Source organism: Dermacentor silvarum, chromosome 1 (assembly GCF_013339745.2).
Source record: "Dermacentor silvarum isolate Dsil-2018 chromosome 1, BIME_Dsil_1.4, whole genome shotgun sequence".
NCBI classification, from domain to species: Eukaryota; Metazoa; Arthropoda; class Arachnida; order Ixodida; family Ixodidae; genus Dermacentor; species Dermacentor silvarum.
Genome location: NC_051154.1, coordinates 304,820,711 through 304,834,064, shown reverse-complemented (window position 1 = coordinate 304,834,064; position 13,354 = coordinate 304,820,711). Strand labels below are relative to the sequence as shown.

Sequence of the window (13,354 nt, the reverse complement as noted above, 5' to 3'; positions counted from 1 at the left end):
CCCTCGTAACACCATCACCATCACAACAAACACTGCGCTCGGCGGACAGCCCCAAAGCCACCTGAATGCAGATAACTCCCCAATGCTGCACACTTTTCGGGGTACTTGCGTAAGTTTACCTTGAAAGTTATTTTTTGAAGAAACAAATACCTACAGCATTAAAATAAAGCACACAAACATGAGCATGACTTCTGAAGAAGGGAAGAAGACCACCGCTAGAAGCTCGTAATGCTGACAAAAGCAATGCCAGCTCAGAGCTGCTGCAGAGCAGCTCTGATATTTAGATTTAGTTTCCAGGCTTGAGACGCATTGTTAAATTTTGTGACCACCATGATGCTTTGTACACAACTGTGCACATGTTCGATTCGCTTTGTACACAAATGTCCGAATTTGATTCGAAATTTCCAATATTTGCACACCCCTACTATACAGACGTTCGACTCTATAAAACATAATTTACACTGTCTATCATGTTAGACTCCAAAGTTGGCTGGCAAACAGGTTTGGTGAAAAAAGTTCTTGTTTTAAAACACTTTCTTTAGAATTAAATCTGCCTTTACATACAGTAAAGACCCCGTATAACGTAACCGCTTATAGTGCAGGACCTGATATAGTACGGTCTTTTCAGACTCCCGTTAATTTTCCCATAGCACTCCATGTATACCCATACCGCTTACAGTGCAGCCGCGTGAGACGAAATACCGGTTATAATGCGGCTTCCGCAGGAAAATGCGGCTTCGCTGCGGCGGCCGCGTTTCCCGACGCCCACGTTTTGACAGTGGTTGTCTGTGGTCATCGAGTCTATTCATGTTTTCTTGTGCGCGTTGACACCACGCTTGTTAATTCAGTTACTAAGCGAATCTCTCAAGTTTATGCAGCCGATAAAACTACTATTCCTACTCCTTATAGCTCTCTACTAATTTGCTATCACAATTGATGCTTCGCCTTTCGGGCGAAACTGAGACATTAAAAAAAAATTATTACTTTGTCTGCTTCATGCGAAGATTGTGGGTACTTGGACATTAACCTTTCAACGTTCGTAAATTTAAATGGATGAAAAACTCACAGTCGAACGCTTCGATTCTCGGATACGCACGGCTGCTTGGTCTACATGTTTTGCATACGTGCAGGGCTTGAAAATCGTTGTTCTGGTTATAGTGCGGTACTGCTTATAGTGCAGATATTCCCGACTCCGGTGACTTACATTATAAGCGGTCTACACTGTATATGCATTTGGGACCAAACTTCTAACAGTAACATTGACCTGAAATAGCCGAAACCCTCACACTACTTTTGGAGAGACAGTGATGTCCCAACAAAAGAATAAACTTATTTCTCACCAGTAATGACTAGGACTTCCCTGGAGCCAAGAGCTTCGGTAAAAAGCCGAGACACAATCAGCTCAGGGCACATCATAAACCGGATCTCCTCTTGCACGCAACCACCACCCAACACTCCTCCACCGATGAACTTGTTTGCAAAGTCAACCTTCAGTAAAAGTACATGGAAAGACAAACATAAATATTACATATGAAAAACTGATTTTTGATTGCTATTAAAAGTTAACAAAATACTGGAGGGTGTTTAGCTGGGCTTGTTGGTGCAACTTTTGAGTGAACTGCATGTCTTCGTGCAGTTCACCCAAAAGTTAACCTAATAGTATACCATAGAGCATATTTAACGAGAGTCTTGTCAGAACCTTAAACAGCCCTTCACAAGGTTTGGGCTTTGCACACAGACAAGCGCCGTGCATAGATCACGTGGTGGCAATCCTGTCCATAATGTATCAAAAATGGCTAGAAGGTACGATTACTGATGAAATTTTAATCCGAAGTCCACACATGCCTTTCGTCTCAGGGGAGCCCCACTTCAGAGACAGAGAGTCGAGGTCACACACACAAATACCTTTACACAACACACAAATACCTCTATGTAACACGCAAATACTTCTACGTAGCACGCACTGCTTGCTGTCCAATGTAGAATGCCCAATACCGCTACGGAGTGTGCCGTTTGGCGAAAAGAAGAACAGAAGAAAAAGAAGAAAGCGGGGCTCGTGATGCAAACGTGAAACCGTCCCTCGGCTCCGGTATAGGAGAAGGCAAAGAAGAAATGGCACTTGAGGATGCTAGTCGAGGCAGAAGGCTGTCTTTGTTGGCAGTGAAGCTTGCCTTCTGGCAGCATGGTAATGAAACATTTAAATTTCTCCCATCTCCACTAATATTGAACCAATTTGAAAAATTCTTGTGATAAAACTCGACAGCACCCAACAACTTCCATTGTAAACATAGCCAAAATTTGTAATGGAGCCCGGTAGGAGGCCCTTTAAAAAGTGATACAGCATGGTCCACTATTAACCCTTTGAGTGCCACTGATGTGCTGTTACATTTCCGCATTTCTGTCGCACCATATCACTGACGTACATAACCAAAACCAATACTAAGAGTGCATTTTTCAATAACCATGTCATTTTTCCCCCATCTGCATAACCAAAAATAAACTGTTATGAATGTTTCATAAATTCCAAGAAAAAAAGAACGGTCACTGGAGGTGCATCGCCTCCGCAATAAGCCGACACTGAAAGGGTTAAAGAGAATATCCGGTAAGTGTTTTACTGCAAATTATAGCCGAGATACGCCATAAATGCCAGCAGATAACATTTGTATGTATGAACAGATGCCCACCTGACATGTCATACGAGACAGTGGTTCTTTATAAAGTCGAACTGTTGAAGTTTTTTACTGGCTTTACTACCATTTAGGTGTTCCTTTTATAAATATGTCATACCATACATTATTTAATAAATAAGTACGACTTCACACCTGGCTTGAGTGCTTGAGGCCAATTGTTTCATTGTAATAAATTAAAAAAATCATTGCTCACACAGGTTATTCTTTCACAGTATGCACTACAGTTACTAGTGCTATTGATGCCAAGTCTGTATGTTGAAAAACTTTACAACTCTGTAATAAGTCTGAAATTTCCTGGAGCTTTACCATGCCTATGTTAATCGTTGCATGGTCTTCAGTAAATGCAACTAGCAAGTATCCCTAACACATGTGAGCACTGTATGGTATAAACATGAAAAATTACAATTTGAACCTCCATGCAGTGAACTTGCATATGGAGCAATATTGTGTTTGTTATACAGTAGAACCCCACTGTTATGTTCCCGGGTGCTGCATTTTCCTGGCTGTTATGTCGTTTTTGTCCGGTCCTGGCATAGCTCCCATAGGACCCAATGCATTGGTAACCTCGCTGTTGCATCGCAACTGTGGGACTGTTTCCGCATCATGCGTTGCAAACTGCCACCCCCACGCTGGCCTGAGCAGCCATGTTGACTTTTCATGTTGCTTGGCTTGGTGGATTGACGATGGGATTGGCCGCCCAAAGTGCCGGGGGTGACACCTATGAGGCATTTTCGGTTTTCGCCAGCAAAAGCATGGCCTTTGAGATACTTAATTGCTATCTAAAGATGGTGTCTATGACGCGTTGGGGCCCTAAAATTGGTTTTGGCGCATAGATGTTCCGTACAGTCATAGGGCGACAACGCCTATCATATGCTGTATGTGTGAGTGAAAGCGTGCGAGGGGAGCCTACGACCGCGGCTAAATCTCACGTGTGCAACAAAGAAAAGCGGGGCGGAAGCGCGCCTTCTTCCGTCGTACTCGATCGAGGCATCGGGGGAGGGAGGGATAAGGTGAGGTGTTGTACTCTGGCATCAACTGTGCGGCCTCGCGCGGTCCGTATCTTAAAACTGATCTGTGCTGGGGGCAGAGTCTCAGCAGTGTAGGTGTGTCTGCGGCTCGTAGCGTTGTGCGTGCTGTGTGTTCTCGGCACTCAGTTTGCGTTGAAGTGATAGACAGCAGGAAGGTCGCATCGCTTGCTGCTGCTGCCGCGCTTCCTCACGCGAGCGTTTTGACAGCGAGTGTCCACGATCATCGAGTGTGATGTGTTCATGTTTGCCTGTGTGCACTGACCCCATGCTTGTTAATATAGTTAATAAGCAAATGTTTACAAGTTTACACGGACGATAAAACTGCTATCCTTACTTTGTATAGCTGTCTACTACTTTGCTATCGCAATTGAAGCTTCAGCTTTAGGGCGAAACTGACTTATTTTCAAACGTAATAATTAAAATAAAATTGTGTGCAGTTCACCGCTACTCTCATTTCTCAATTTTTCCTGTTTCCCGGCTCTTATGTTTTTTTTTGTTTTTTTTTACGGTTCCCTGAAAAACATATCAGCAGGGTTCTACTGTATCAGATATTAATTATAAAATAACAAACAAAAATTGGTGCCAACACACACGTGGTAGGGGCCACGCAACAGATTTATGAAGGTGAAGAAAGCGAAGATACAAACATGCTCATTCTGCACAAACATGCCCCCAGGCTTGGCATTAACAGGAAGCTTTAGCACGGGCCCAACTCCAATGCCACCTATTCAAATACATGTAAAACGCAGAAACGCTTTTCTGAGATACCCTCTGGGCCAATTTTAATTAAGTTTGTTGCATTTGAGAGAAAAAGTCAAATTCTAGTGACTGTTGGAAGATGAATTTTGATTTAAGGCCTGCATTTTTTAAAGGGATTTTCAAAAACTGGTAAGTTTGACAAAAATAGAAGGAAGAAGTTTACAAATTTGTAGCATTGCACCATGAACAGGTATCGCACTACTGTAAATTGCATCTGTTGGACCATCCAAAGCGAACAAATTTGATATATCAAATTATATCTTACGTGAATTTCTTGCATTGTTTACAAGTGTTTTGCAAAAGTCCTACTCCCATATTAGCGGTTTCTCCGAGAGCCATGCATAATACAGTCAACGTCCGATTTTTCGGATACCGTAGGGGCCGGGAAAACGTCAGAAAAAAACGAATGCATGCATTTTACTGCCCTCAAGGGCTCAAATCACCACAGGCACGTCCGAAACTGCTCTGAAAGCCTGTCAGTACACTTATTAGGCATGTCGTAGCTTGTGCTGTGATAGGAGACGGCGGGTGCATGCGTGCATAATTAAGGAAAGCATACCGTGTCCCGTGACAATTACCCCTTCCGACTCTTGGTATGCTTCACTGCATAAAAAAGCTGCATCGAGGCAAAGCTGACTTTCGGGAACCAGTATTATGCAACGCGCCGTGCTTTCAGAGCTTCCAAGACATTGGAGAGGATTACAAAGGCGAAGTTAGCACAATTGCTAATAGTGGCAAATTGTTTCAATGAAAAACGCGACACCGAACAGAAACTTGGTAGCAAATGTCAAAGTAGCTAGGCCGAGCGCTGCCGCGGTGGTGGCTACGGCTGCCAGTGGATCTGTGTCCGAGAGCGCCGGTTCGAGGAGGCCAGCTAATCAAAATGGCAGTGGTGGTGGCTACGATTAATACCATTTTGGAGCTGCGGTGATGGCAAAAAGTCTGGAAAATCGGACGGCGAAGGTATTTCGCATGGGAAATTTCAGACATTCTTATACATGACTCTATGGGGTACGTGGCGGTACCGCAAAGACGTCCAAAAAATCGGGTGTCCGGAAAATCGGTCGTTGACTGTATATCAATTTTGTCTTCTTTAGATTTACCATTAGATGCAATTTACAGAAGTGCGATGTCATTTTTCATTGCCGAATTACAGAATTAGAAACATGATTGCGACATTTTCAGAAAATTTGTAATATTCAAAAATTATTATTAAAGAACTGATGGCCTAAATTGAAAATTCGCTACCAACCGTCATTAGATTCTTTTTCTTTTGAATGCAACAAACCTCATGAAAATGGTTGCGGATAAAAACAATTTCGCCTTTCCCCTGCATTTGGATAGAAACCCCCGAGCTAAAGGTTCCTCTTAACTCACTGAGCATTGCAAACAGAATGCACTGAGAATAGGCACAGCAGGCACAGCCACCAGCTACGTTGATTTAGTATGTTCCATTGTTTTTTCTGTTTTGTGTTATCGAAACACGTCGTGACACCAAATCTGATCAAACTTGTTGCGTTTTTGTGTGCATGAAGTTACTGAAACATGACTGAAGCTGGTTAGGCCATTCAATTCAATCGTTTTTCATCGCAGCATCGCATTTTTAAGGTGGAAAGACTACAGGCATGGTCACTGGAACTTTTTGCACCATCTGTAAGCGCTGGGGACACCAAACTGATGCATCATGATGTACAGTGAAAGTGAGAACCTTTGTGACTCATTGTGACTGCATTTGGTCCCACGGCGATTATATCTAGCGTGAAAAGAAAGACAGCGGCAGCCGTGCACTCCAAGTAGCACGCTTCAGTCACTGAGCACTGTACGTATGTTTCCGACGCTGCTTCGCTATGGTCAAGTTGTTCTAACAATAATTAAAGAGCCGTTTATATGCAAGAGCTTCGTGTCCCATTTGAGTTGTCTATCTTCACCTCCGTAGGTGTAACGGCTCTGGAGCTTGGACATCGAAGGCAAACACTTTGGTTTGCAGCCGTCAGTCTGCCATCTTATCAGTGTATCAGTCTTTCCTTCAGGGTATAGTATTTACTTTCCTCGCGCTTTACAACTCTGGTTGCGTCCAGCACATGACTCTTTGCTGTGCATCCACGGCGAACGCAAGCACAGCGGCGTGTTCACACTCGCTGCCACCGACAGCTCTCGTCGCGCTAAGCTGTGTGAAATGGACCATGACTGAAGATTCGGCTAATTTATGACATTAAGAATGACGAAGCATTGCAAAGATAAAAAGGATTACAACGGACAGAGAACGGGAACTTACTGACACACGTGCGATTGGAAAAGCAGCTCAAGAAACAGAAAAAGGGAGACGTACACCTCCTTTATTTTGTCCACAATTTTCATGCTCTTTGTCGATTTACATGATTACCCGACAATGGTAACGCGCACAGCAAAATAGCATCTGGAATATAACTGCTGGAGTTCCATGCCGCGGTGAGCGCTGTTTGCGTAGTGCATTTACATCGCAATTTGCACTCGTTTTCTGCTTTATATACTACCTGATACCACGAATGTGATCTGCCTCGTAGAAGTGACAACCTTTCTCAAAAGCAGGCACACGAAAATGCCTTTTCCGGTACGTCAGCCCTTAAAGCCTACAGTGCGAAATCACTAGAAACACAGTGAGTGCCTTCATTCCGTTGTCTGCTTCACATGCCACTGCTCTCACAGCTGCTGTTCGCGGCACTGTTCGCCAGTACATCGCTGATACACCGCTGGCGCATTCCAGCGGCCGCCCGCTGCCTATAAAGTGACAATATTTTTTTTATGTGTGCAGTTTTATACTTGGTTTATTGTTGAATACGTGGATAGACTACCATAAATCATTTTTGACAAATGTGATGATATTCACACAACTTACTTTTAAGTTTTGAATATGTTTGACACAAAGAGAGCTCGTGTTTTTTAATGTTCCATTTCATCTTTCATATTTATCATGTATCGCGCCGAGGGCACCATCCCAGCAAAGACATGTGCAGCGGCCTCCAATCCACTATCAAAGCAATGACAAAGAGCCAGAAGAATGGAAATGATGTGAATCGTTATAGAATATGGCCCCAGGGACAGTGGTCAAGATGAAACTGAGGCATGCCATGTGAGCATCCATAAGCAAGCTTAATGGTGCACACCCATATGAAAAAGAAAGCAAGCGAGAAACTTGCAGTAATCAAATTTTAGACCACAAGATTAGATTCTATCAGTCCTTGCGTATCTCACAAAGAAGACTCACGCGCAGCAGTACAGTGCAGTCCGCTTATAACGACATCAAGAAGAACGAGAAATCCGATTGTTATAGCCGATCATCGCTATATCTGGACTGCTCTAAAATAAGAGCTGCCGAACATACCTTTGTAGCTCTGAAACCAAATTTGGCACTTCCAATAAAAATCAATGTTGTAGAAAGTAGACTGTGAAAAATAAAACGTTTGTTTATACCTCTAAACAGCATGTCAAGCGTTAGGCACGCTGAAATAGTCAGAAATCTGCACTTGCTTTCACGGAAGTTTCAAGTTCACAACCACAGTGTGCATCGCATCCAGTCGCTGCGCAAACACTGGCAACTATAATGTAACGTGCATGAAATAATTGAGCGACTCGATTGACAACAGTGCACTTTGGAAGAACATCGGGGTCGGTGTCAAAGACAGGCCATTGTCAATTCTGCCATCACTTCCACTGCTTTCGTCGTTGCCTCCGTTGCACAATGCCACGGTCTATTGCGACAAAGATTGCCCTGTCAGAGATCTCTTCGCAGAACGAGGCAGCACTATCTGCCCGCAGAAATTCCTTCATCGAAGCACCACCATCAGCAGCAATGTGCTCCCAGAGATCGGTAATGTCAGCGGCTTCCACCGTGTTGGTTTCCCCCATGGGGGGTTTCGCCCTGGCGCACAAAGCCCGCCTTTTCCGTTGATTGGCATGGCCACTGGGTCGAGCTTTCATGATCGTAGCGCTCCTGATTTTCAGAATTGTCGATATCATTGACTGTGCGAGCTCGTACTTCTTTGAGTCTTGCGAAATTTGCAGCTTCGTGTCAAGCGACACAGCTTTGAGCTTTGTCGGCACATTTCAGTGCTCGCTGAGAGAGAGAGAGGGAGATTGTTGAAAGGAAGCGCAGGCGCCGTTTTCTAGGTTTTTTTTTTAGAGCGCAGCACTTAGGCACCCATTCCTCCGGCAAACGTCAGCGTCGAACTTTGTAACTGAGCGAACGAGCACAGTGCAAGATGAGAGCGAATGCGGAGCGCAACAGGCGATGAAAGATGGTGCGAGGAGGAAAGCAGAGGAGGAGGGTATGGCGAAAGTGTGGGAAGAAAAGCGTAGCGCCGGGCAAGACTGACTATGGCGATGATGAATACGAGATGGCGCCAGAGTAGGGTGCGTCGTTAGGGTGCCTCGATGTGCTCGCTCGCCTCCACTCCATTCGCGGGGGTGCACACATCGCGGCGCTCTACACGTCGTCTGTTCACCAAAGCACTGTATGAGCGAAGGGTTGTCTGCAGCGGCTGCTGTGAATCGCACCCATGCGTCAGCCACAAACTGTCTCTCGCAATCTCCTGATCAGCAAGGCAGTCGCGCCACACTTCGCTCTGTTTGGAACATGCCACACGAGACAGACTGTCCGCACCACACAATTTATTGTGAAATAAAAGCACGTATAGGGCTGCGCTCAAATTTAACGTTAGAGAGTATCGTAACCGACGGTGAATTTTTCCATCTCTTCTCAGGACGCTCGCATGATCGCTGGCGACGTGGACGCGAAGCAGCTGGCATTTCCTTGTGGCACACTACAATCGACGCACAGTTGGAAGCGCTGCGCGGTAATGGTGGCAGATACAAACTAGCGTAGGCAAAGTTTTCGCCCTGTCTCAGTGAAGGGAAACTTAGCAATGCAAATTTCACGATTATTCGCCGTGGAAAACGCCGGCCAGAAGGCAAAATTTAGATTTTTATATCCGATATGCGGTGAATAACATATCGTTATATATGTTTTTTTTTTCTCTCATAGCTCTAATGCATAACTTGATACTCTTAAGTCAAATCATCGTTATAAGTGGACTGCATTGTATTGCTAGTCTGCAAGTGGCCACCTGGAAGCAAAGTCATTGCACACCTGTGTGATAGCCATGAGGGTGCACGTCCTCGAGTGATAAGAAACAACATAGAAATCAGTTTTCCTGATGCACTTAACTGGAAACGAAAAGCCGAAAAGCCAATTATAAAGTGCAGAAGTTCTGGTGTGAGTATGCGGCAGTAAGCTAGGTGAAGCGGAAATACTCTCTAACTACCACAGTGGCAGACATAGAGAGGAGCGAAACATCAGTTTCGACGGAAGCCGAGCGGCGGCAGCACACTGAGAATTTCTTCTAGAAGTCACAAAAGTTTGCAGCACTTTCGGACCAACTTCAGGCGGTGTGTTTGAAAAAGACACACTTTTTTTAACCATTCAGTTGCCCCCGTACATGCATGGCCACGACCATTTGGAATTTCTTTCTGCCGCCATACATGTATGACGGTGACCCTGAAAGGGTTAACAAACATGGAGCATAAAATAATTCCATTCAAGATAATAAAGACAGTTAGTCCTGTTTACAGCCAATTTACCATATTTATTTGATTATAAGGCGAGGGTGCCAGTTGGGGGACCCGAGAAAAAGAACTTAAGTATGCGCACTAATGTAAAGTGATCTATAGTAGCTGGCGGTTTATTCTGACTAGGCGGGGATTGTCCAAAATGCCAAATAATCAGAATAATCGGTTTAGGTTGCATGCGGATTTCAACTTGAGGTGCGACTTCACAGCAGTGTGAAATTTGCCTTATGGTGTGGCCTTACAGCACCACGTGGTGCGATGCCCTGAAGCCACACTACAGTATAGACCCCTTATAACATAACCGCTTATAGTGCAGGAGCGGATATAATACGGTCTTTTCAGACTCCCGTTAATTTTCCCATAGCACTCTATGTATATGCGTATCGCTTATAGTGCAGTTGCGGGACACGAAATACCGGTTACAGTGGGGCTGCCTGGAAGTTCGGCAGTCAACCTAGACGGCAAACGCTCCCCTCAAGCCACAAATACCGTATTTACTCGAATCTAAAGCGCACTTTTTTTCCGATAAAACAGGTACAAAAATTGCGTGCGTGTTAGAATCGAGTATGACCCTAAATCTGCGTTACCATATAGTCGTCTGCATTTCAAAATGGCCGCCTCGCACGCGCGCTGAGCCTAGCTACTCTCAAGCCTAGCTACCGTAGCTTCCTCCATGTGCTGCAGTGCACGTGCTTAGGCAATAGTCTACCGTCTTCACGTTCTCTGCGTCTACTCTATCAGCATGAAGTACCGAGTTCATCATGATGCCGCATTTAAAAGGAAAGTGATCATGCGTGTGGAGACGGATGGAAATCAGGCCGCGTCACGGGCATTTGCGAAACTTGCGTTCGAGACTGGCGCAAACAGAAGGAGAGGATTTTCACCAGCAAAGCAATGCGGAACGGTTTCAGTGGACCGAAGTAGGACGTAATCTGCGACGATCCACTTCGGCGATACGATCGCCATGGCCCTATCTTGAAAGCAATCTGCAACGGGGAAAGTCCGCCGCGCGCCGTGTTTTCGCCGCTTATCAGTCGCGTTGAAGCAAGAGGCACGATAGCACGAAGGTCAATTCGCTCGCCGCGCTTCGTCACTCGAGCGTTTTGACAGTTCGTTTCCGCGGTCAACGAGCGAGATGTGTTCATGTTTGCTCGTGCGCGCGTGACACCGTGCTTGGTAAATTATTTAGTAAGCTAATACAGAAACTAGAGCATGGTGACAGCGATGGCAGAAACGTGCCTGGAGTGTCCATTATAGCAATAAAAGAGTTGTTTTGGTTATAGTGCATTACCGCTTATAGAGCAGATATTCGCGACTCCGGCGACTTACGTTATAAGTGGTCTACACTGCATAAGGCGAAATTCATGCTGTCATGAAGTCAGACCTCAAGGCAAAATTCGCACATAACCCGCATCCCGCCTTTACTGTAAAATTGTTCTAATTCTCAGTGCGGGTTGTATGCTCAAAAATACGGTACTGCCTCACCTGCAAAGGCTTATTAGTTGCTAGAATTTGCACTGCCGTCCAAATCTGGATTGCCGGAAATGATGTGCTGCTGTTGCCATATTGAAATAGTAACCGAAAATATCAGCCTCGCATATGAGGCAGGGGATGACTTCAAGGCAAAGGATTCTGGGGAAGAAACCTCGTCTTATATTCAAATACATACGGTATTTCAAACAAGAATAAACATATTTAAAAATGTTACTCTCGCGAGCTCTTTGGCATTTTGTTACTGGCTTCCTTATTATTTTTACCCATGCTCATAAAGATACATTCGCTTCACTATAACAGATATGTCACATCCCTTGGGTCTCATTTTATCTGCAGAATACTCATTAAAATAACGCACAGCTAAAAGAATTTTATATTTACTTAATATAGACATTTAACAGCGAACAGCCTGTGCGCTGTGCACCAGGAGCTGCCACAGGCGTGTCGTCATCGAACGCTTTCTGAATCAGGACAAGCAGGCATCAGCCGCTGCCACCCACTGCAGCAACGTTTCGCCAATAGGCTGAGGATCGCTTAGTACTATTTATTTGAAATGTGGAAGGGCAGAGGGAAGATGTGCTCTGTCATGAACTACAACTGCAACAGAGATTTGAATGTATGGGATGAAACTCTGTGCAAGTTCCATCGCTCAGCTGCACAAAGAGTGCCCGTGTTTATGACCATTCGTCATGCACGCATTTCCACAATGCGAGCACAACAAGCTTTGTCCCCAGCGCTGGATAAGCAATTGCCAGCAATGACCGACAACCAATTGTCAGTAATGACTGCCAGGTTAACACCACCTGCAGCAACAACACAGTGTTCCATTCACCACTGGCACAAAATATAACAGAATGTTGAACTTCGGTAAGCATGCAAGTCAGCACTACGTCCTTCTCAAGCAAGCACGACTGACATGCTCGAGCAACTTCACCTTCCATGGTAGAAAACTTTAATGTGGAATAATAGGCGGGCGCCACGAGTTTTCTATCTGCACCGTGAATCAAACAGCAGGATAGCGATTGCTCAGCCACTTGCAACATTTTTGTCCACGCGTACGCAAATACATTTTAATCTCTGATCAGTGCTGGTGACAAGAATGATGTGGTTGGAGCAGGTCGGAAACAGGCATCTTCTGCGTGTGCACATGTCCATATTCCTGAATGAAGTCGGTGGACATACACTTAAACACAACGGGTGCAAGACCATAACAACCTTCCAAATCTACCGCTGCAAAGACTAGAACATAAACATAAACAGCAGGCTGCTGCATTCGTCGCCTTCAGCTGGTAAGCTTGCACATCTTTTAAGATTTCAGTGCAAACAGAACAGAAGTACACACTACCTCTGCAGCTTTGGCTAATGTCTCATGTCATCTAACCACTCACTGCTCGCTGTGGTGGCCAATATAGCGGCTGTCCGGGCTGAGCCTGTGGCTGCTTTGAAAATTGTAAACAAGCGAGCAAACACCATTCAGAAGGCACTCAATGGCGGGCGCCGTCACTTGACCAAATATGGAGGCGGCCATGGGTATGGTGCAGTAAATGGTTTATATTGAGGTTCTACTGTATCAAGTATAAAAATGAAAGGTTGTTCTTGTGTACACTGTATCGATATGAAAGGAAAGACCTGACTGTGTTCAAACAGTGGTTCCTGCTAAATGTGCACTCGAACCTACCCACCCTGCCACTTGCTTTCTTTCTATTACAGTGCAGGAGCAAGAAAAATATCCAACTTGAAAAGAAATCTGGCATTACTTTTCTCACTGGCACATTTTGA

At 44.9% G+C, this 13,354-nt stretch overlaps 1 protein-coding gene across 1 annotated transcript in view; it reads right to left on the bottom strand.

Annotated features, from left to right (window-relative positions):
- LOC119437271 (poly(ADP-ribose) glycohydrolase-like) overlaps positions 1-13,354 on the bottom strand; it is a 66,099-nt gene that overhangs the window by 33,345 nt on the left and 19,400 nt on the right. Inside the window, exon 14 of the mRNA XM_049660405.1 lies at positions 1,341-1,488. Within this exon, the coding sequence (XP_049516362.1) occupies positions 1,341-1,488 (148 nt within the window). The remainder of the gene's footprint in view (positions 1-1,340; positions 1,489-13,354) is intronic.